This window comes from Talpa europaea, assembly GCF_964194135.1.
Source record: "Talpa europaea genome assembly, chromosome: 9".
Taxonomy (NCBI): domain Eukaryota; kingdom Metazoa; phylum Chordata; class Mammalia; order Eulipotyphla; family Talpidae; genus Talpa; species Talpa europaea.
Window position 1 is genome coordinate 106,326,909 of NC_140076.1, and position 24,394 is coordinate 106,351,302.

At 39.1% G+C, this 24,394-nt stretch overlaps 1 protein-coding gene and 1 pseudogene across 2 annotated transcripts in view; both read left to right on the forward strand.

The window, feature by feature from the left end:
• The window catches only part of GNAI3 (G protein subunit alpha i3), a gene marked incomplete at its 5' end in the record, with an annotated part of 42,638 nt that extends 18,584 nt beyond the window's left edge, over positions 1-24,054 (forward strand). The window contains 8 exons of the mRNA XM_084243838.1: positions 6,094-6,136; positions 6,266-6,407; positions 11,340-11,497; positions 13,339-13,467; positions 16,599-16,728; positions 17,321-17,474; positions 23,662-23,874; positions 23,965-24,054. Of these exons, the coding sequence (XP_084099964.1) occupies positions 6,094-6,136; positions 6,266-6,407; positions 11,340-11,497; positions 13,339-13,467; positions 16,599-16,728; positions 17,321-17,474; positions 23,662-23,852 (947 nt within the window). The 3' untranslated portion in view covers positions 23,853-23,874; positions 23,965-24,054. The remainder of the gene's footprint in view (positions 1-6,093; positions 6,137-6,265; positions 6,408-11,339; positions 11,498-13,338; positions 13,468-16,598; positions 16,729-17,320; positions 17,475-23,661; positions 23,875-23,964) is intronic.
• On the forward strand, positions 4,101-4,768 carry LOC311177649 (leptin receptor overlapping transcript-like 1; annotated as a pseudogene). The gene is made up of 2 exons: positions 4,101-4,419; positions 4,499-4,768. The product of its transcript is annotated as a leptin receptor overlapping transcript-like 1 (transcript).
• Positions 24,055-24,394: the final 340 nt, after the last annotated feature.

Below are 24,394 nucleotides of genomic sequence, written 5' to 3' on the forward strand. Positions count from 1 at the left end.
CTTTCTTTGAACTGTATTTTTCTTTTAGGTAAAATAGAAAAAAAAAAAAGATCAGGTGACACTGTTTTTGAGTATCACACATCTTTCAGGATGAATTTTAAAAATCATTTCATGTGTGAGCTACATATGTACATAGATGTGATAGTGATTTTATTTATATTGTATTTTACGTACTAACCTTTGAAAAAATAACTTGTAAAGATATCATCACCATCTCTCATTTTTATGCCCATGATGTAGTAGATGTTACGGGAAGAAACGGGAGGGCATGTGATATGGTGTTTGCTCTCAAGGAGTTCCTTAAAAAATGTGTTTAGGAAAATATGATGATTCTACAGTGTTGTTTTTCATCTAACAGTGTTGGTGATTGTGTATGCTAGCTTGTGTACACATTTCGTGCTTATTCTGTTTGATTGCTTGGAAGATGATTTTCTAAGTTAATTTTGCCCCTTTATTTTCTGCAGATTGCTTTGCCTCTTTTTTCGAGAATGAGACATTAAACTTAGCTTCTTTTCTTGCCTGTCTCTCAGTAATTTTTTGGCTTGACCCCTCATCCTTCTTACTTATGTAGCATATGTCCCATCTCCCCCACCACCCCCCCTCACCACCACAAAGTTAAATTTTCTAAGTAGAACTGATCTCTCAGATCCTCCTGTCTCTGGGGCCTTTCAGACTTTTCTCCTCTGTATGTCTTAAGCCCCTGCCCAGTTTAATCCCTTTTCCCTACAGTCATCTTCATTTCTTCCTGGCCATAGATTCTGACTTTGCAGTTCCTTTGCTCCTATCCTGTTCTTTGTATCCTGGCTAATAACTACTCTGGTGCATTGAAGAAGGATAAGTGACTCTCCCCTTAAACTTGTGATAAATTTTGACGGGAGATAGGTAAAAAGATGTACATAATAGTAGAACATTTCACACTTTACATAGAATATAGAGAAACCAAACAAGGGGTCAAATAAAACCAAACTTAGGAACTAGCCCTAAAAAGCTGACTATAGCTAAAAGGGGAGAGGCAGAGCAACGGGGGGGGGGGGGGCGAGCACAATGGAGTCGTCGGTGGACGATGGGTGTCCTATTGGTAGGTGCCCCTGGTGAAAATAGCTGGGAAGGGAGAGCCTATACATCTAACACACAAACAGTGATATAACCAGTGTTAACAGCAATTAAAAAAAAAATGAGGACATCTCAAGCACCACGTTTATATTGGGGGGGGAGGTGAAAGATGGGAAGCAGTTTGGGGGAAACCTAAGAGTGAGTAGAGAGGGAACTTAACTATTGAAGCAGTGGCGCACAAAAGGATTGAAGTAAAAATGAAAAAGTCAGCTCTAATTAGAAAGTGTTATAGAAAATGCTAGAAGAATTTGGAGAATTATTAGATAATTTAACTTTTCTAATGATGCCATTTGGAAATGATGAGAAAGAAAAGGGATTTTGAGCTGTAAGTTTGAGAAAGTCACAGCAGTGACATTATAAAAAGCACAATGCCAGGCTCAGGAGTAGAAAGGGTTAATTTGAGAAATGCATAAGAGGGAAGATTTTGTTACAACTTGATTAAGAAGAGATGAGAGAGTGGGTTCCAGATGACTCTTAAATTTCTTGGAAGACAGGTAAGTTGGTGGCGCTTTTCATAGTGATCTAGAAACTGAATGGGTCAAAGACTTTCGCTAAGCAGCAATTCATTCATTCATTATTTGTTTAAAATGCTCCAGGGCACCCACTGAAATCCCGTATTTGTGCTGTGGTTAGTAGGAGGTGCCTTCTTTTAAGAGCTGGAACTGGATGAGTAACAAAAGTTTGGGTGAATATATATATATAGTATGGTAATAAAGACATTTTATCAGGGAATCTTAGAAAGACATGAGAAGCAGGGCAACTTACATTTTATAAATCAGCACCTTTATAGGGTAAAACTTGAGATGGCTCGAAATTGATTCTGAGATTAAAAGATTTAATAATTATTTCATTCTAAGTAATCCTGAGTAAATGGGGATATTTCTGTTTTCAACTATGTAAGAATGATGCCCATTACTTTATTAATCTGAGCTTTCTCATTAACTTAATAACTTGCTAACATGGGATAATCTGGGAGCTCTGTTTTTAAAACAGAAATAAAATGTAACTGGTATGCTTTTACATTCTCTTCCTCAGAATCAAATCACTAGTTTTTAAAATATGCATGGGAAGAATCTCTTCTTAACAGTGTCATTAGGAAGTTCTTTGTGTATGACTTGAATATTAACTATGTTATGGGCCTCCCCAGTGGTGCAGCGGTTGAGTGCTGGGCTGTGAAGCCGCCTGCAGCCTCTGCAGCGCCGGTTCGATCCCTGGCTCCAGCGAGGGTTCCACATGGTGCGCAGACCTCTCCTGCGGCGCCCGCTGCTCCCCTCAGCAGTGTATTTCATCAGTCTGCCTGTTCTGCTCCCTGCTCTGGCTCTGGTGAATTCTCTCACCCTCCTGTGCTTCTGACTGTACCCAGTGCTTGTATAAATAAATAAATAAATCTTTAAAAAAAAAAAAGACAAAAACTATGTTAGTTACATTAACCATTTATATTAACTATGCTTGATTATGGATTAGGTGATAAGAACAAAGATAAAGTCATAATATAACTGTCCCTTTTGATTCTGGGCACTGGGAAACAGGATTATATAATAGTGGAGACGACAGAAAATGGACATATCTCTAATGTTATGAAACAATAACTTTGAAAAATTTAAACACAGTAGGAGGAATAGTGTGATGGGGTGGGGGCTGTTTAGATAGATTAGTCCAGGAAGTCTGTTTTGAGGGAAGTAGAAACCTGAATGAAGAAGAGAATCTTGTGAAAAATGATTCCAGGCAGAGGGAACTGTAATAGAAAGACTGTGAGTCAGAATCTCGCTCAGTGACAGTGGAAACCAGTTTGGTATGTTGAGGGAAAGCATGAAAGCTGGTCTGATGGGAGCAGAGAGAACAAAGTGGGGAATAATAGGAGAGAGAATGAAAAGGTAGGCAGAGACTGAAACATATTAGTTATTTTGAGTTACTAGGAGGCCATGGGAAAGTTTGGGGCAGATGCGTCTGAGCTACATTTTACAAAGTTCCCTCCAGCTCTTGAGTGGAAAACTGACCATGGAAAGGCGAGGTCTGAAGCTCTGAGCTGGTTGGGACGTTTTTGCAACGATGTAGAGCTGTGGTTCCAGTGTGCTCATGATGACCCATTGTGGTGCAAGAAGAAATTATTAGGAACTATGTTTATTTATGTCTTTATTTTAAAATGTTAAGCTTTACTAATGTTTACTGCACTCCCTCATTCTGTCTGTATGTTAGCTACATGTCAATTATCAATTTTGAGTGACTGGATGGATGTAGGTGTCATTTACTGAGATGAAAAAGTAGGATAGAATAGGGTTAATTTGGGGGTGAGGGTAAGGAAGCAGTAACTCAGTTTTGGGCATTTTAAGTTTGAGGTGCCTGCTAGAAATCCAATGAGCTATATAAAGTAGGTGGATTAGATATAGGAGGCTGGAGCTAAGGTTAGAAGCCATTAGAGATCTAAATTTGGAAATCATTAGCACAGAGACAGCATAAACCAACATTTTTTCCCCTCCACACCAACTTTGGAGCCAAACTGTGCATGTAAATTTCAGTTTGTGTAATTGTGAATGTTAACGTGACTTCTCTCTGTTCCACTTACCTTGTCTTTAAAATGGACATAATAAGAGGGTTATTGTGAGGATTAAAAGAGTTAATGTAAGTTATTATAAGTTCATATAGACAGAGTGCTTAGAACAGGCATACTCAGTAGTGTTAAGAACTATTATCAGTTATGAGTGGTATTTAAAACCATAAGAGCAGGAAAAAAAAAATAAAGCCATGAGATCAGGTGAGCTAGCGTGGAGAATGAGCGTAGATGGAGAAGAGGACCAAGGAAAGCGCCCTGAAGCAGCACAACCTTTCCAATTCAGAGACAGGGTGGAGGAGACTGAGGAGAGGACAGACATCAAACCAGGAGGAAGTACCCTCTAGAAGCCTAGATAATAAAGTATTTCAAGGGAGAAGCCATCAATTTGGACAAACTCTGCTTGAGAGGTTAAGTAGAATGAGGACTGAGACTTAACTTGATCCTTGGGTTTGTTAAAATGAAAGTTGTTCAACACCTTGAGAAGTGATTCACCAGAGCAGTATGTGTTTGAAAGCCTAGTTGGGTGGGTTAGAGAGAAGAGAGGCATGGAATTGGAGGACATGAGCATAGACAACTCACAGCTCTGAGCTTTGCTATAAAGAGGAACTAAGGGCCGCTGCCGCCACCACGTCCAGGAGCCAAGAGAGACTTCACGGCCATGGCCGGCATCAAAGCTTTGATTAGTTTGTCCTTTGGAGGAGTAATTGGGCTGATGTTTCTGATGCTTGAATGTGCCCTTCCAAAATACAACCAATATGGGCCCCTTTTTGTTCTGTTTTTTTTTTTTTTTTAACATCCTTTCACTTATTCCATACTGCATAGCAAGAAGATTAGTGGGTGATACAGATGCTATGAGTAATGCGTGTAAGGAACTGGCCATACTTCTTACAACAGGCATCGTCGTGTCAGCTTTTGGACTCCCTGTTGTATTTGCCAGAGCACATCTGATTGAGTAGGGAGCTTGTGTGCTTGTTCTCACAGGAAACACAGTCATCTTTGCAACTATACCAGGCTTTTTCTTGGTCTTTGGAAGTAATGATGATGTCAGCTGGCAGCAGTGGTGAAAAGAATTTCTGAACCATTGTCAAGTGGACTTCTTGTCATTTGTTGGTCATCCATTTACACAGGAGATGGGGCAGTGATGCTGAATGGTGTAGCAAGCCTCAGGGGTATTCTAGGTTATCCCTTCTCACTTTTATTGTAAGCATACTATTTTCACAGAGATTGCTGAAGGATTAAAGGGATTTTCTCTTTTGGAAAAGCTTGATTGATTTCACACTTAACTATAGCATGCTGTTTATGGTGTCCTGCTGAACTTAAATATTTATGTGTTTCCCTTGTTGAATATTTTTTTTAAACCAATATGCTATGTTAAACATTTTTTTAAATGTAATAACCATTTGCGTTGGTTAAGAATTCAGAATTCTGCTGGCTGTATTATGGGGCTAAATTACATCCTTTCTCTTAAAATAATTTAACCTCCATTATTTCAAAAAGTTGTAAAAATAAGTTTTCAGTCAGTCAGGATGACATCACTCCCAATTTTAGGCAAACATGCAGACTGTATAGTTTATATACTCAGAGCAAATATAGCTGCATTTATAAAGGGTTGCTGGCTTTGCCAATAAGCAGGTGTTTTGTGTATTGAAAATTATTTTATGTGATTACTATAAAGAAGTGCTTTTCTTCTCGATTGTTAGAATTTATTATTAAACCTAAGGGTATAAAAACCGAAAAAAAAAAAAAAAGAACAACTAAGACTATGGATTAGTAGTTAGAGGAATATGTGTGGAGCCTAGGACATGTAGGAGCAGTGGGTGTATGTTGATTGTTAGAGATAGTACAGCAGGTTGCACACTGATGTGCAAACTTTCTCTTCCAGTGGGAAGAGAAAACTTGATTTTGAGTGACATGGGGCAATTGCAGCATTTGAGTAGGTGAAATGAGGTGGATAAATGCACTTGTTTGTTTACTTTGGGGGGTGTCAGTCTTACTCATTGGCAGAGAGAGGTCATCCACTAATGAAGGTTGAGAATATGGAGGTGCTGACTGGTGGATTTGGTTATGGGAAAATGAGGTCATTTTTTCTGAGTGCTTTCATTTTTCAGTTCTTCATGTAGATGATGATTCCGAGGTGTTTTGTTGCCATATTTTCGTGAGAGTGTCTGCTTTACACAACTGATATTGGACTAACCCTAGCACTTCCAACAGATTATGTTTGGTGGCTAAGTTAGGTAAAGAAAGTGAAATACTTTTAAGGGAGAAGTTCAAGAAAAAAAAATTTTTTTTTTTTTTTTATGGAAAGCCTCACTAAATTTTCCCCTAGGATGTACGGTTTCCATTAATAGAGTTATTACTTATATCAATTTCATATTTTGTGTTTGATTACAGATGAATTCAAAGTGTTTTTTTTTTTTTTCTTCTTTCAGGTGCTGGAGAATCTGGTAAAAGCACCATCGTGAAACAGATGAAGTAAGTTGGAACAAGGCCTTTTGTAAGACTACATTTCCTCATGCCTAAAAGTCCCTAGTATCTTTTCATTTTAGGTCTGTGGTAATGATTTATGGCTTTTCTTTTTTTTTTTTTCCTTTTCTTTTAAAGAATCATTCACGAGGATGGCTATTCAGAGGAAGAATGTAAACAGTATAAAGTTGTTGTCTACAGCAATACTATACAATCCATCATTGCAATCATAAGAGCCATGGGACGCCTAAAGATCGACTTTGGGGAAGCTGCCAGAGCAGTAAGTATTTCTCACTTTCTCTTTCCTTGTTCTTTTCTGGTAGAGGCAGCTCTGCAAAATTTGCTTCCTGTTTTAGGGAAATTCATTTAAGTAACAAGAGAAGATGTAGCAATCTGAATGGAGTTCTGTGAATCTACTGTTGGTTTCTGTGATGACTCTTTCATTCATTTGCATTTTTTTACAGCACCATTGGCTTTATTTTATAGTGATAAATGATAACAAATTGAAATAATCCAAAAGAAAGGTATGATAGGTAACCCTGCTTTCTGAGGTTTAGAGATTAAAGGCAAAAACCAACCTCCCAGAATAAATTTGGCAAGGACATGAGCACTAAGCCTAAGTTTTAGAGGCATTTTCCAGGTATCCAAGAACACTCTATCCCTATATTGGATTACATCATGGCCTGGCATAATGCTTGCACATGTCAGATACTCAAAAGTTGTGTTGGATAATTTGATAGTGGGCACTAGTCTGGTTTATAAATAAGGATGTTTGGTACCGTGGGGAGAGCAGGGAATCCTTTATAGCATGATCAGCTAAATTCTCAGGACTGGGAATGTAAACAGTGGTCCCTTAGAACTGAAGGGAGTTAGCAGTTGTACTTAGGTGCTATGGGCAATAAAAATAAAGTGACTGTGGCACAGGCGGTTGAGTGCTGTGCTTTGAAGCTGTTCGCAGCCCCTGCAGCGTGGGTTCGATCCCAGCTGGCCGGCGAGAATCCCACATGGCGAAGCAGACCTCTTCTGTCTCGCCCGCTGCTCCCCTCAGCAGTGTATTTCTCTGTCTGCCTATTCTGTTCCGCTCTCTGTCTCTGGTGAATCCTCTCACTTTCCCGCACATGTGGCCTGTACCCTAGCACTTGTATAAATTAAAAAAAAGCAGACTTCTTCTGTCTCGCCCGCTGCTCCCCTTAGCAGTGTATTTCTCTGTCTGCCTATTCTGTTCCGCTCTCTGTCTCTGGTGAATCCTCTCACTTTCCCGCATATCTGGCCTGTACCCTAACACTTGTATAAATTAAAAAATAAAAAACAAAGTGACTTGGGGTGACTACCTGTATGTCAGGCAACGTCTGTCTGTGAAGCAGACTTACAGGTGTAGATCAGTATTCAGTAATTAAGTGGGGAAATTGTTGAAGGGTAAACTATTTAAAGCGTGGTTATGGTTGGATGGTATTAGACTAGGAAGACTTTTAGAGCTGGAGAAAGGTCTGTGAAGTGACTGGAGAAGAGATGCAAAAGGAGGCGGCAAGAGGAAATGTGTGAAGCTTGACTTTCATGCCTTTAATCTCATCACAAAAATTAGAGACTGTCTTTCTAAGCTTCTGAGCAGGGAAAATTTGATGGCTAAAGCAAGATTAAACAGTTCAGGTCTTTATTTTTGTTTTGCTCCTTTCAGTCTCTTCTCTTAACTCATGCATTACTTTCTTCTTTTCCTTGTTTTCCTCTTCCTACCATTTCTCTCCTATCTTCTCATTTTCTCCCTCCCTTTTCTCCGACCTTCCTGTCATCAGCCTCTACTTCCCTTTTGTGCTTATTGCAGCCAGTAACTGGGCACTAAGACTGTATTCATCCTTGTTTTTTCCCTCCATCTCAGTTAATTGACTTATTAGTTTTCCTTTTTTTATTTCTCACCCCTGTCTCACCTTTATATCTCTTGATCATTCTCTCTCATTTCCTTTGTTTCCATTACCAAATCATTTATTAATTTTTGAGGTCCTAATACTCCTTTCATCAGATGCGGTTGACAGTTGCAAAGCCTTAGTCTGTTTGGGCTGCTATAATGAAGTACCACACACTTGGTAGTTCAGAAACACAGACATTTATTTTTCACAGCACTGGAGGCTGACAGTCCTGGATCAGGGTGCCTTGGTTATGGTGGTCTGAGCGCCCCATCTAGCTTGTAGACTTCTCGCTGTGTCCTCCCAAGGTAGAAGGGGAAGGGCCCTCATGGGTCTCTTTATAAGGCGCTAGTCTTTTCATGAGGGTGCCATTCTCGTGAGCTAGGCACCTCCCAGATACCCTACCTCCCGATACTTCACATGGGGCATGAGGACGTTGACTTGAGGATTTTGGGGAGAACACGAATACTCAGATCATAGTACCCCTCCTCCTTTCATTTCTATCCTTTATCAAATCAGTGGTCATAAATCTAACACTCCTGTCTCACCTGATGGAGTGACATCATTAATTCTTCTCGGGTCTCTTGAATCATCTAGCTTTCCAGCACCCACCCATCCTAATCTGCAGTCATATATATATATATATATATATATATATATATATATATATATATATTGACGTTTCTCTTTTTTCCCTTCATATGTAAGGATTTATAACTCCTCTCTTATCCTCCTCTAGTCTTTTATGGTTACTTAGAGAGTGTAAGAGAACAGAGCTAGGTATGGGATAGGTTGTTTTTTCTTTATCAGTTTAAGGGTGGAGGTTAGAAGTTGTTCATAAGGAGGGGCCTCTTTATACAACTATAAAGAGGGTTTATTGTGAGGAAGCAGAAGTAGGTCAGTGGAAGAGATTAAGTGATAAGGGAAACGTGTTTCCTCTTAAAGCAGTGTTTACAAAGTCAGGACAGCAAAAATATGTAATAGCTCTCTAGATTTTAAAGTTCCTAAAAATAGAATCATGGTATTAAAAAAAAAAAAGTAATATTGATTGAGTTTTTGAATACCTGCATGGGTATATGTCAAATTTCAGAGCCAAGGGAGTATAGCATCTTCAGATTAATTTTCTCAATCATTAGTTCCTTTATTTAAAATGTTTAACTCTGAAAAGAGAGAAGGGGAATATAGATGTTAGATAAAGTTTCTTAGGGAGGGTTAGGACTCAGATTACTAGAAAGAATACAGGGAAGGCTCTTACAGGAAGAATCTTATTAAGCAAAAGCTGCTAATGCTGAACACCCTGAGGTTGGAAAATGAATTGGTGTGCCTCTGATTAGTTTTGTTTTGCTCGAGTGGGTGCACAGGTTTTGGGAATACACAAGTCGTAGGCGATTTGGTTGTGGTTTCACCTGTGGTTTGACTTGCTTCTTGCTTGCTGGTCTATTTTGTCCTTATGATACCATTGTTTCCTCCCTTGCACCTTTACTTTTTTCTACCCTGTATGCTTTTTTTTTTATTCCATTCGCTGCATTTTCATAGTTATTTGAAAGTCACCTGACAGATAAATATTAGAGCTGAGGTGGGGAAGCATCCAATGAGTCCTGTGTTTATTTAGAAACTATTTGACAAGGAGGTCTGCATAGAATAAAGCAAAAAAATCACATTTCTCATAGCCCTTTTCCTCTTTGCCTCTCATATATTTTAGGTTTAAAAACTAAAACTGGGCCTCCCCGGTGGCACAGCGGTTGAGCGCTGGGTTGTGAAGCTGCCCGCAGCCTCTGCAGTGCCGGTTCGATCCCCGGCTGCTCCCCGGCCACAGGAGGAGGGTCCCACATGGCGCGCAGACCTCTCCTGCCGCCCGCTGCTCCCCTCAGCAGTGTACTTCGGTCCTTCTGCCTGCTCTGCTCCCCGCTCTGGCTCTGGTGAATTCTCTCACCCTCCCGCGTTTATGACTGTACCCAGTGCTTGTATAAATAAATAAATAAGTCTTCTCTAATAAACAAACAAATAAATAAATAAATAAATAAATAAAACCACTTTTAAAGGTATGTCTGTAACTCAAAGATTTGACCAAATCTCATTTTGTTACTTTCTTTTCTTCCTGCACCTTTCCCCTTCTTATCTAGAGGATTATTTCTTTGGGGATAGTTACTATTTGAATTTTTTTCCTTAAGGGTTTTATTTCCCCCAACCAGGCTGCCTCGGTCTTCTCCTCTTCCTGTTCTTTTATCTGATTTGCCAGGGACAAGAAAAGAACACTTTTCCTGAAACTTGATTAATGGCGTTTTGTTGTTGTTGTTTTTACTGTTTAATGTATTTAGGCCTTTTTTTAATGGGTTTTTTTTTTTTTTTAAGATTTATGTATTTATTTATACAAGCACTGGGTACAGTCAGAAGCGCGGGAGGGTGAGAGAATTCACCAGAGCCAGAGCGGGGAGCAGAGCAGGCAGAAGGATCGAAGTACACTGCTGAGGGGAGCAGCGGGCGGCAGGAGAGGTCTGCGCACAATGTGGGACCCTCCTCCGGTGGCCGGGGAGCAGCCAGGGATCGAACTGGTGCTACAGAGGCTGTGGGCAGCTTCACAACCCAGCGCTCAACCGCTGTGCCACCGGGGAGGCCCTAGGCTTTACTTCTTATGGCCTGGCCTTTTCATTTCTATTTTTATTGCCTTCTTCTTTTAACAGAATGGGAATTTGTTGTATATATCTGCTTCACCAGTTTTTGTTTTGCTTTTCAAAAAATCATGAGTAACTAGGATGGAGATTTATAGGCCTGTCAGATAAAGTCTTTTCAGGGGATGGTGGTGTGTGGAGAAGTTGTAGGGGGAATAAAATGATTCCTTAGCTCACTTTTCTGCTTCTAACTGTTGTGGAGTGAGGAGGAGGAAAGACTCCCTTGTACATTTCTCACAGTCTGCCCCCTCAGGAAAGGCCTCATTAATATCTCTCTTAAAATAATATAACCTATAGGGCAACTGCCTGGTGGCTCAGCGGGTTGAGTGTCGTGCATTGAAGCTGTCTGCAGCCTTTGCAGTGCCGGTTCAATTCCCAGCCAGCCAGGGAGATTCCCACATGACATGGCAGACCTCTCCTGCTTCGCTCGCTGCTCCCCTCAGCAGTGTCTTCGGTCCGTCTACCTGTTCTGCTCTCTGCTCTGTCTCTGGTGAATTCTCTCACCCTCCTACGTCTCTGACCTGTACCCCAGTTCTTGTATAAATAAAAATCTTAAAAATATATATATATATAACCTATAGTGTGCGTGTGTGGTCAAGTCCTTAAGAAATGGAGAATCATCTCTCTCTGACCCGCTTTCTTCAGGATGATGCCCGGCAGTTGTTTGTCCTCGCGGGCAGTGCTGAGGAAGGAGTCATGACTCCAGAGCTAGCAGGTGTGATTAAACGGTTGTGGCGAGATGGTGGAGTGCAAGCTTGCTTCAGCAGATCCAGGGAATATCAGCTCAACGATTCTGCTTCATAGTAAGTAATTTTCTCTGTGAAACTAACAGAACATAATTTGATGACTCTTGATAAAGTCCAGTGCCCATCCTTAAGGAGAAATTTGAGTAATACACCCTTAGAAGTCCATGGGGGTCTGTTTTAACCATAGTCTAAGGTTAGAGTTTATAGAACCCTTGGTAATTTTGTATGACTCAGAAAAAATGTTTCCTCTTGGAATGTAAATGGGAGACTTGGCACCATGAAGCTCTTTGGTAGTTTGTGATAAGCAAGTGAAAGAGAAGCAATATCTGTTGCAGCTGGGTCCTGAATTTCTTCCAACTCACTAAGTTCCTTCTACATAAAAGCTTTGCATTGATTGCCAAACAGTGAGGGAAATTAGAGTTGTGATATCCCTTTTTATGCACCCAGCTCTCTGTGGCTGCCTACACTATGGATTACTCTGGTACTAGTCACCACTTATAAATCTCTTGCCAGAGCACAATAGTAGAATTTGTGTAAAGGGAATGGAGTCTCAAAATGAAGTTGAACCTCTATTGGTCAAGAAAATTCTTGAGTGTTACATAGTTTTAGAGAATTTAATTAATACTTGTTTGATTTAATTAAATTTAATTAATATCCCATTTTACCTCTTTTACTACATGTTTCCTTATTTTTTAATTTAATGTGCTTTTGGGGGGAATTGGTAAGTTTGTTACCTTACCCTTGGTACTATATGAAGGCATTTGTAAGCATTAAGGTATTTTCTCCAATACTTTTCTCATCTTTATTCAAGCTTAAATTGTAGTAAGAAATTAAATATTTCAAAAGCTTATTTATTCCTTAAATGAAAACTTGCCTTTTGAAATGTTTTAGAATTCTTGCCTACCTTTTAATATTTTTTAGTTGCAGATATTGGTAGTTTAAGTAATTCTCCTTGTAGGCATCAAAGCTAGTAATTGCTTTTTTTTTTTGCTGTGTGTGGTGTGCTCTGAATCCTCCAGCTGTATCTGAAGACCTGATTTGTAGAGATTTTTCCCTCCCATAATTGTTTATCTAAACTTGACTGGTTCCATAATATTAATGATAGTACTTTTATAGAAGGTCATTAATGATTCATTTGTAATGATGCCACCTAATTATTAGTTTTCTAGCCAAAACATCTTTGAAAAGCTGAAATTTTGAAGGGCTTAGAGTTATAGGCATATTTTAATTATTACACTAATTGAATGAGGACTTTTGGTTTGGTTTGGTTTGGTTTTTGTACTGTGCGGTGCACAGTTGATTTAGTTAATTTGAGGAATCTGTCCTTTAATCTGTCCTTTAACAACACCATGTTGTTGTTGTTGTTGTTGGTTTTTTAATTTTGGCCTTCACAGTTTAACTCTGTTTAACTAAAGCTACTTTCGTACGGTGTGTATAGAATCTACTTTAATTGTCCTGTGATGGATTCACATGTGTTCTCATCTTTTATATGATACTGAAGTTACTTATTCACAAGTTTAGAATCTGCTTTTGGCAAGGAACTAGTTTGTTTATTTATTTTTTAAGATTTATTTATTTTTATACAAGAACCGGGATACAGGGCAGATGCGTGGGAGGGTGAGAGGATTCACTGGAGACAAGCGGGGAACAGAACAGGTAGATAGAGAAATACACTGTTGAGCGGAGCAGCGGGTGAGTCAGGAGAGGTCTGCTTCACCATGTGGGATTCTCGCTGGCAGGCTGGGATCGAACCCGCGCTGCAGAGGCTGCAGACAGCTTCACAGTGTGATGCTCAATGTCTGCGCCACCAGGGAGGCCCAAGGAACTAGTTTAGTCTGTTGACTTGCTGTGCACATGGTCTTCTTCATCTAATAAAAATAAATGTATGTTTTATTTAGCTACCTAAATGATTTGGACAGAATATCCCAAGCCAACTACATTCCAACTCAACAAGATGTCCTGCGGACAAGAGTGAAGACCACAGGCATCGTGGAAACACACTTCACCTTCAAAGAGCTATACTTCAAGTGAGTCGCTGTTTTCTTGCTAGACGTACCAGACACAACTATCTTCCCTTTAGTTAGTGTCTTTTACTCAGAGTCAAATTTCTCTAGGCAGTATTCCTGTTCATCGTACTCATCAGCCAGTACCAGTGCTTGGGGGTCTCAAGCATTTCTATTTTTTCTCTTTATAACATTAAATATTTGTGTCCATTTGGAGGAAATTAAAAAATAAATTATAGAACTACTCACATGATCACCATTTTATTTTTAATTTTATTCTTTTCAGCTGCTTTTTGTTGGAATCACCAAAACAGGTATTGAATGTTTGTTGTTTAAAAACAGAAATACTAAATGGAAATAATCAGTTTTGATTCGTTCTTATTGGATCACATGTCCCTTCAAGTTTAATGGAGTGGAGTTTATATTGTGATGGTTTGTGGATTGATTTGTGCACAGCTGAGTTCTTAATACAGTGCAGAACGCAATGTCCACCTGGGTGTAGAGTTATTTGGGGGAGGTTAGAGGGCATTGAAACTGACGATTTTAGAAAGAGAAAATTCGAGGATTCTAATTCAAAGGATTTTCTCATCAGCATTAGTAAATTCTAAAATAGACTTCAGCTTGTCTCTATGTTAATGTCCTTTGTAAATATTAGACTTGTCTGTTTGGTTCTGCTCTTCTGACCACTGAGAGTAATAGTAAACTTTCCCCCTTCACTTTGTGATGTACTTCAAAGCTACCTCATTATGCTTGTTTGTAGAATGTGACACTTGGCATTGTTGCATGCACATGTAATTCTGAGCTCACATCACCTCATTTTCCTTTTCTATGAAAATAGTTGTTTCACAGGTTTGTTAGGTACTACTAGACACGAGTTTAGGTATATCTAGATACCAGTTGAAGTCTTAATATGCCAAAACAGATTTGAAACCTGGTGCAGGAAAATTTAACAGTTTAGCTGAGTATTTTTAGAATAGAATAGCTGCTCTCTCTTCAGTAGTGATGAATTTAACAAACGTGCCAAAGGCCACTTGGATTACCATCTAGAAACTGTGAGAATGAGATGTTTCTTTGTGTACTATAAGATTACTAATCTTGGACCTCCCCGGTGGCGCAGCGGTTGAGCGCTGGGTTGCGAAGCTGCCCGCAGCCTCTGCGGCACTAGTTCGATCCCCGGCTGCTCCCCGGCCACTGGAGGAGGGTCCCACATGGTGCGCAGACCTCTCCTGCCGCCCGCTGCTCCCCTCAGCAGTGTACTTCGGTCCTTCTGCCTGCTCTGCTCCCCGCTCTGGCTCTGGTGAATTCTCTCACCCTCCCGCGCTTCTGACTGTACCCAGTGAATGTATAAACAAACAAACAAATAAATAAACATGCCTCTATAAAAAAAAAAAGATTACTAATCTTTTGGGCCACCCCGGTGGCGCAGCAGTAGAGCACTGGGTTGCGAAGCTGCCCGCAGCCTCTGCAGCGCTGATTCAATCCCCGGCCACTGGGTGATAGTCCCACATGGCGCGCAGACCTCTCCTGCTGTGCCCGCTGCTCCCCTCAGCAGTGTATTTCGTCACTCTGCCTGCTCTGCTCTCTGCTCTGCCTCTGGTGAATTCTCTTACCCTCCTGCGCTTCTGACTGTACCCAGTGCTCGTATAAATAAATAAATAAATAAATAAACAAATAAATAAATCTTTAAAAAAAATAAAGATTAGTAATCTGTTTATAGTTAAACGTTGTGACCTTTATTTTATGTGGAAAACATACATGTTGCTATCACTGATCTTTAGTCAGGTAAGTTCTGAACATTTTTGTGTCAGGATCAATAGCCTGATCCAATTACAGTGCTGCGCCCACTTTACTGTTGACCTGTAGATACCTTGATAGGAGTATTGTCACTCCTTCCTTTTCCTCTTCTTGCTAGGCAAAACCACTGTCCATTCATTCAGTCATTTATTGAGCATCTAGTATATTCAAGACATTGTGTAATTGCTTACTTGCCTCTCAGTTATGGGGTAATATTTATGAATAGTTGATCTGTTAGTGTAAATATTAATATGGGCTAACTAACAGGCCACCTTGGAACCTTACAGTATTCTACTTGTTTTATGAACGTTATAAGGGAAAGTGGAGGAGTAAACTGAAGTTATTGGTGTGCCGGTGTGTGTCCCATTGAAAGACTTCTGGTGAAATGTGATCACTTTCCTACACCTATAATTTGACCCTGTGATAAAGCCAAGTTGTGATTGCATCATTCCAAATGTCATGACCAAAGTTTGAAAAGAACTGCAAGGTCAACCAAAAGAAAAAGTCGGGTCATGAAGAGATATGATGACTCTTCTCTTTTAAACACACGTTGAGAAATTACTCAACTATGTCTTCTCTTGCATGTCTGAGGGGAAAATTCTCTAGAAATTGAGGTCACTGGTCACTGTAGGTCTGACACACCAAACTAGATTGGCAGAGTTTAGCCTTTAAAAAGTTTGTCATAAATAGATATCGTAAGAGTACCTAACTGTATGCACATGTTGTCATACCCTGGTGCCAGTAAACGACAAAGCTGTGGAGATGTTCCTTCTGCTGTTGGAGGTAGATGAGGACATAGTTGGCAGAAGCTTGGTACCAGCACTTGACTCAGAATATCAAGAAAGCCACCCAGACAGGAGTAGGGGACTAAAAAACTAACCTGTAGTAGAACATGAAGTGTGTTAACAGTTGTAATGTTATTATTAATTAGGTTCAAATAAGACTAGGACTTGGAAAATATTGGTGGTTTTGTTTTTAGATAGTGAGTTCTTAGAATCCTGCTGTAAAATATATTTTATCTTCTCTAAATAGTTCTCATAATAATTTCCAAAACATCTTTTCCTTAGAATAAGGAAAACAAACTATTGAATCAGTTAGGGAGAGGTTATGGAAGCAGAATCCGCTTCGGGGATATGTATTTTTCCATTGTTCTGTTTTACTAAAGATCTCACTTTTAGCTAAATCTCACTTTCACCTTTAATTGCAATTATTTTGACCACCTTTTATCTACTTATTGGTTAGCTTTTCTGTTATAAATGAGATGTTGAATATGCGATAGTAGGAAGTTTGTTAACCATCTCAGTTTGGGGACAGGTGTATACATGACCTTGCTGAATTTGTGCTTTCTTTCCCTTGCTCAGGATGTTTGACGTAGGTGGCCAAAGATCAGAAAGAAAAAAGTGGATTCACTGTTTTGAGGGAGTGACGGCAATTATCTTCTGTGTGGCCCTCAGTGATTATGACCTTGTTCTGGCTGAGGATGAGGAGATGGTATGTTGGAGCTTTTGGTAAAAAGTCTTATCTAATCAGCCATGAAATGAAGAATAATGCTTAGGAGACTTTGTGCATCTACTTGCTCATTGAGCTAAAGCTTGATGTTCTTAATTTTTTTTCTTGTCGGTGACATTAGATTTTCAAAATATCAGTCTGTGCCATATTACTCTTAAGAGATGGCAGTACATTGAGTATGTGGACATGATTATGTCCTCTGATTAGCCAGTCTTTCTCATATATCAAGAATTACCAAAATGGCCTGAGACCACGTAAGTGTTTCTATTCAGAAACCTTTTGCATTTGCAAAACGGGAGCAGTAGCTCCCTGCCCACCTGTGACTTATGCAGGTGTGTCTCTTTTTCTTTCTCCTTTTCCTAATAAACTTGTCCTTTTAAAATGTTAAAAAAAAAAAAAAAACCCACAAAAAGATTTACAGAGGTGAGGACTGACTTCGTTTTTGTGTTATCGCTGTCTGACTCACTTTCATGAATGCCATTCAGTGTCTTAAAACATTGGTTTTATTTTTTCATTAATAATTAATCAGCTTTTACTTTTGTTAATGACCTATCATCCTTTGTTTCTTTTTCAGAACCGAATGCATGAAAGCATGAAACTGTTTGATAGTATTTGTAACAACAAATGGTTTACAGACACGTCAATCATTCTCTTCCTCAACAAGAAAGATCTTTTTGAGGAAAAAATAAGGAGGAGTCCATTAACTATCTGTTATCCAGAATACACAGGTAAGCACTCATGGAAGACTGTTGGAGATGCAAATTATTAAATCAACACTTTAGTGACATCCTACACATGCTTTTTGTTTGAACATTATACTTGTATCCTTAGAACTGGTAGTGGTTTGGACCCTGAGCATATGGTAAGACCCTTTCAGTACAAAGTGCTATTCCAGGCATCATTGAGTTTACTGAGTTTATTTTGTATTTCTGTTCTTATTTTTTTTTTTAACTTAAAATGTTTTATTATGGAAAAGCGCAAACATATACAAAAGCAGAATGATAATATAACAAACGTTTATGTATCCATCATATGGTGTCTGGTCCTCAAATAACATGATTTTGTTCATCATTTTGTTACAAAAAAACCAATCCTGGTTCACCACAAAAACGTTTTTCAAAGAGCTGATTGAAGACCTGGTTTAGTTATATGTCATTTCACTTACAGTTAGTGTTTTATTGACATTAAGTGCGGATTCACTGGATGACTACTGCTTCTCCAAATGTATTATTTTAAAACAAATCCCAAACATTCTGTTTAATCTGTAAGTACTTCAGTTTATATCTCTAACATACATATAGTTTCATTTTTCTTTTTTTGGGGGGGGGAATAAAACTTGATTTATTCACACATATACACATTCTCATAGGCCAGTGGTTTTTGGAATCCCCTTACATTTTTTTTCCCCTTTTTATTATTTTGTTTTTTTTACATCATTGTTCATTTTTAAACAATATTTGCTTTCCCCCACCCCCTCAGGTGTAGTCCTCATGGAATTTCCTTCACCAAGACACCCATGCACCATTACCTCAGACCCGTGTTCCTCCCTCCCTCTGATCCCTCTCCCTCCTCCTCCCCCGCAGTATGTCTCTGATTTCTAATTGTCTGTTTTTGCTTTGCTGTGTTTTGTACTGTTAATATTTTTTAACATTGATGTCTCATTTGGTTCCACTATATCCCTGCTGTAAGTGAAACCATCCAATACTTTTCTTTTTCCTTCTGGCTAATTTCACTGAGCATAATTCCTTCTAGCTCTGTCCACATTGCTGCAGATGGCATGAGTTTATCTTTTTTGATTGCTGAATAATATTCCATTGTGTATATATACCACATCTTCTTGATCCAGTCATCTATTTTTGGGAATTTGGGTGGTTTCCATAGCTTACCTATTGTAAATAGTGCTGCAACAAACATAGGGGTACAGGTAGTCTTTTGAATCAATGTTTTTGTGTCCTTTGGATAGATCCCTAGGAGTAGAATTGCCAAGTCATATGGTGGCTCCATTTATAGTAGACTGAGGAACCTCCAGACAGCTTTCCATAGTGGTTGGACCAGTTTTCACTCCCACCAGCAATGTAGGAGAGTTCCTTTTTCACCACATCCTTGACAACGTTTGTAGTTGCTTGTGTTTTTCATATGTGCCATTCTCACTGGTGTAAGGTGGTATCTCACTGTGGTTTTGTATTGCATTTCCCTGATGATAAGGGATGTTGAACATTTTTTTCATATGCCTGTTGGCCATTTGCATTTCCTCTTTGGAGAAATGTCTTCTAAGTTCTTCTGCCCATTTCTTGACTGGATTGTTTATTTTGTTTTTGTTGAGCCATGTGAGTTCTTTGTAAATCTTTGTGATCAGTCCCTTACCAGGTGAATGGAGTGCAAAGATTTTTTTCCCAGTCAGTGGGGTGTCTCTCTGTTTTGGTTAATGTCTTTTGCTGTATAGAAGCTTTTCAGTTTGATGTAATCCCAGGTGTTTATCTTTTCCTGGACTATCTTTGCTTTGGATGATGAGTCTTTAAAGATGTAATTGCGATGTATGTCTTGTAGTGTTTTACCTATATTTTCTTCTATATATTTTATGGTTTCAGGTCTAATGTCCAGTTCTCTTATCCATTTTGAGTTGATTTTTGTGCACAGTGAGAGGTAGTGGTCTAGTTTCATTTTTTTGCATGTGGTGGTCCAGTTTTCCTAGCACCATTCATTGAACAAACTGTGTTCCATTGCATGTTCTTTGCTCCTTTGTCAAAGATCAGTTGTCCGTATAAGTGTGGTTTTATTTCTGGGCTCTCTTTTGTTTCCATTGGTTTGTGTGTCTGTTTTTGTTCCAATACCAAACTGTTTTAATTATTATGGCTCTGTAGTATAGCTTGATGTTTGGAAGTGTGATACCTCCATTCTCTTTTGTTTTTGTCAGGAGGGCTTTGGCTATTTGTGTTTTTTTGTGGTTCCATATGAATTTCAACAGTATTTGTTCTATTTCTTTCAAGAATGTCACTGAGATTTTTATTGGAATAGTGTTGAATCTGTATATTGCTTTTGGTAGGATAGACATTTTAATAATGTTAATTCTTCCAATCCATGAGAAGGGGATGTCTTTCCATTTCTTTGTATCTTCTATTTCTTGTAACAGTTTTTTTTTTTTTTTTGAAAGATTTATTTATACATACAAGAACTGTGGTACAGGCCAGAGGTGTGGGGGGGGGGGGGTGAGAAGATTCACCAGAAACAGAGTGGGGAACAGAACAGGTAGATCTACTGAAATACACTGCTGAGGGGAGCAGTGGGCGAGGCAGGAAAGGTCTGCTGCACCATGTGGGTTGCTCCCTGGCTGGGGATCGAACTTGTGGTGCAGTGGCTGCAGACAGCTTCATAGGTTGCATCTTAACCGTTTGCACCACCAGGGATGATGAGTGGCACAGGGGGTGGTGAGTCCACCAGGGAGGCCCTCTTTTAACAGTGTTTTATAGTTTTCTTCTTTCCTTGTTTTTTGAGGATAATGAAGAGAAATAAAATTTTATTTTGGTTAAAATATGTTTGAGAAAATACAAGAGGAAGCTGCAGTCATTTTACTCAAGAAAATGCCATCTAGTTGTAGAGACAGCGAGACAAGGAATTTCTTTGTTGTCTGAAATATCAGTAGAAGAAGAGATGAAATGCTTGCCTCTCTGGGGTCACTGTACTTTTTCCACAGGAACTAGCACATTTAAGGTGCGATAGGATGAAATAAAAAACCCCAGGCAGATGAGGGAATAAAAGCATTTTAGGAAGAAGGAATAGCATTTATGAAAATATGAAGATGAAAGAAGGGACATGATTTGTTCTATCAGGTAGAAGGAACTTGAGAGTGAAGGAGTGGTTGGAGAGCTGGGCAGGTATGCCTCTGGTGAGCCTTGTGTCTCATGCTGAGACATGGGGAGCTACTGGAGAGTTTTTATTGGGGTACATGAAATGGAACTTTATAAAGGTTATGCAGCAAATAGAAATAAAGGTAGATATTAGGGGAATTGAATTAATAAGGGCTCTCTCAGGATGCATAAAAACTTTTGGTGAAGATACAGAGCTGTATGGTAGGAACCAAGGGCAAGGAGTAGACTTATCTTAATTGGAACTTGAGGGAGAGGTTAGGGACTAGATATATAGATTAGACAAAACATGGAAATGGATGATATGACCTAAGATTAGAAGAGACTAAAGGACCATGGACAAGATGAGAGAAAATACCAGATTCTGTGGCAGGAGTGTATGAAAGGTTTATATAGGATGCAAAGAGAAAAACAGGAGAACCATAGTATCAGAAAACAAGAATAGAGGTTAAAAAGTAAGGAGCAGTCTACATGTCATGTACAAGTTAAAGTAAGATGCTGACAAGTGGTCAAACACTGACAAGTGGTCTGTGGTGTTAGCAGTCAGGAGATTGGTGACGGCTACTTAGAGCATATGAGCAAAATGGTTAAGAGTAGAGCCAGGTGTGGTTACTGAGTGGGAAGTGAAGACATGAAGACAGATGTAACCTACTCTTGAACAGCTAATATCACAGGGGAAGGAGAGATTTAAGAATGTTTATAGGCTGTAGCAAGAGAAGTTACAAAAAGTAGATGTAATTGATGGAACCAATGGGGAAAAAAGGAATTAAGAGTCTAGTATGACAATTATGATGAAGAGATACATTGTGGTATATACCATCACATGTCACTGTTTCAGTCAGCAGTGGACCGCATGGATGACAGTGGTTCCCTATAGGCTGTGCCACACAGTCTAGGTATGTAATGGGCTGTACCATCTAGGTTTGTGTAAGTCGTCTATGATGTTCATTGTGACAGAATTACCTAGCGATGCATTTCTGAGAACATATCCCTATCATTAAGCATGACTATATATATAATGGAATATTATTTAGCCATATATAGCCATAAAAGGATCAAAGTGTACCGATAGATGCTACAGCTTGAATGAATGTCATAAGCTGAGTGAAAATCCGAACACAGAAGGTCACATTTGTGACATTCCTTTTATGTGACATATTCTAAATAGGCAAGTCCATCAAGACAGAAAGCAGATTGGTTGATGGTTACCAGGATGGGGAGTTATCAATTACGGGAATGGGGTGGTGAAAATTTTGAAATTGAAGGTAGGTGGTGGTTACATAACATTGTGAATTACTAACAGCCACTGTGCTATGTACTTAAAGTGGTTTATAGTATACTATGTGAATTTCACTTCAATTAAAAAAAGGATTCTAGGTAGAGTGATGAATTTTGAACTAGAGGTACAGATTTGTTCAGATACAGGTAACTTTAAGTGAGATGGTGGACTAAAAATTCGAGATGTAGCTTAAGTCTCATGGCCTCTGTTTTCCTGGGCAAGTTGGAAATGTAGTCATCTGTTCAGAGGAAGGAGCGATGTAAGAATTGGATGAGCTTATATAGAAAGTTGACAAGTTTTAGGATGGGAGAGAGCCTATTCAAGACAAGTAAAGGATTGACATTAATGTTCCCATTGGGAATCTTTACACATTGCAAAGAACTCTCAGTCTCCAGTCTCGTGTGTGTGTGTGTGTGTGTGTGTGTGTGTGTGTTTTCTTTTAGACTTCCAAAGTCTGTCTGCTATTGACTTCATTCATCTTAAGGATTCATTGTGGAGATAACTGTTTCCTACCTGACAAAATTCATTTGTCAGTCATCTGTCACTGTAACTTATTGACTCTGCTGATCTCAAGAAACCTGTTTGATGTGCTGTTTGATCTTTTTCTTTCTTTCTTTGCTTTGCTTTGCTTTCCTTTGTTAGTCTCCTTTATGTATTCAGTTGGTATTTTTTGCCGTGCTTCTTATTGTTCAATGAAAATAGTCTCTGGTTCACAGGAATGACTGTATGTTGTCTTTCTTATTTTTCTTGACTCTGCAGCCAGATTCTAGACTATCCTGAAGACTTACAAGTAGATAGATGATGTAGGAAGTGATTGAGAATTGTGTATTAACTAACTGCCACTGTGCTATATATACTTAAATATTGTTTCAGATAGAGTTTGCTTAAGGTTCTCCCTCCCCTTTAAGAACAACTTTATAGCTACAGAATTCCATTTGTCATAAAATTCACCATTTAAAAAGTACATAGTTCAGGCCCCTTTCCATTTTGCATATACTAGTTTATCTTTGGTTATTTAAGTTATTGCTGGAAGGCTCTGAGGCTAAACCACTTCAACTGGAATGATTTTGCAAAGACTCATGACTTACCTTTTTGAATTTTTTAATTCTAGATCACCCGAAAGGGCATAGGTTCTCTGACCTTGTAAATAATTATATTCCAAAAATGCAGCCTTCTGGGCTTCCCCTGGTGGCGCAGCGGTTGAGCGCTGGGCTGTTAAGCTGCGCGCAGCCTCAGCAGCACTGGTTCAATCCCCGGCCGCCAGGCGACGGTCCCACTTGGCGCGCAGACCTCTCCTGCTGCCCGCTGCTCCCCTCAGCAGCATACTTCGTCACTCTGCCTGTTCTGCTCTCCGCCCTGGGTCTGGTGAATTCTCTCACCCTCCCGCGCTTCTGACTGTACACAGTGCTTGTATGAATAAATAAATAAATCTTTTTTTAAAAAAATTATGTAAAAAAAAAAATGTAGCCTTCTCCTTCCCTAGTTTCCTTGTATACTTTCTACATACTTTCAGCTGAAAAAATCTAGATGACAGGGCAAAGAGAAACCTAAAGTTTTGTTTTCTTGGATCATTGTGTGTGATGACTTCATTTTACTTACAATGAGAGTCTGCTCTTAAGAAAAATCTACTGGTGATACCTAATGATTATAGATATCTGATTATATTTCATTGGGTCATGTTCCTTTTCTTTGTAAGTAAACGTGATGGCCTGACTTAGTTGGGTTCAGATAGCTGTTACAATTTGAACTGAAAATATTGATTATCTGTCTCAGGTTCTAATACGTATGAAGAAGCAGCTGCTTACATTCAGTGCCAGTTTGAAGATCTGAACAGAAGAAAAGACACCAAGGAGATCTACACCCACTTTACTTGTGCCACAGATACCAAGAATGTGCAGTTTGTTTTTGATGCTGTTACAGATGTCATCATTAAAAACAACTTAAAGGAATGTGGACTTTACTGAAGAGTGCGGATGCTTGTAAAAGGTGAAACTTGGAACAGTGTGGCTATAGTGCTGTTGTGATGTCGCTTGACTTTGTGAACTTTTTCTAATTGGAAATGTTCTTCTTTTCTAGTTACTACAGTGTGAGTGTTGAGACCAGACTTCTTTTGCTGTCTCAGGGGCAGCTGCAAGCATGAATGGGACCAGGGAATGGCAGCAGCATGCACAATCTTGGCGCTCTTCAGCACAGTCTTCTGTATCTAGGGAACTCTAAATTGACACGTGATGCTAAAGTCAGACATTGGAATTGAAACAACTGTAAAGTATGATTCTATCATCAGGACATCCCTTGGATTTCATAATGTCAAATGTTTAGGCCAGATGTGGAGTTGAGGTGCTGCATTCCAGAACTTCAATATGTAGCTTACTATTTTTTCTTTCTTAACAAATCACCAGTAGTTCATTTTTAAAGTTTTTTTATCAAGAGAAGAAAAACTGTACTAAATTTTATTTCTTTGGAAAGGAATCTTTATTAAAACACAGTTTTAACTATGTGATGTGAC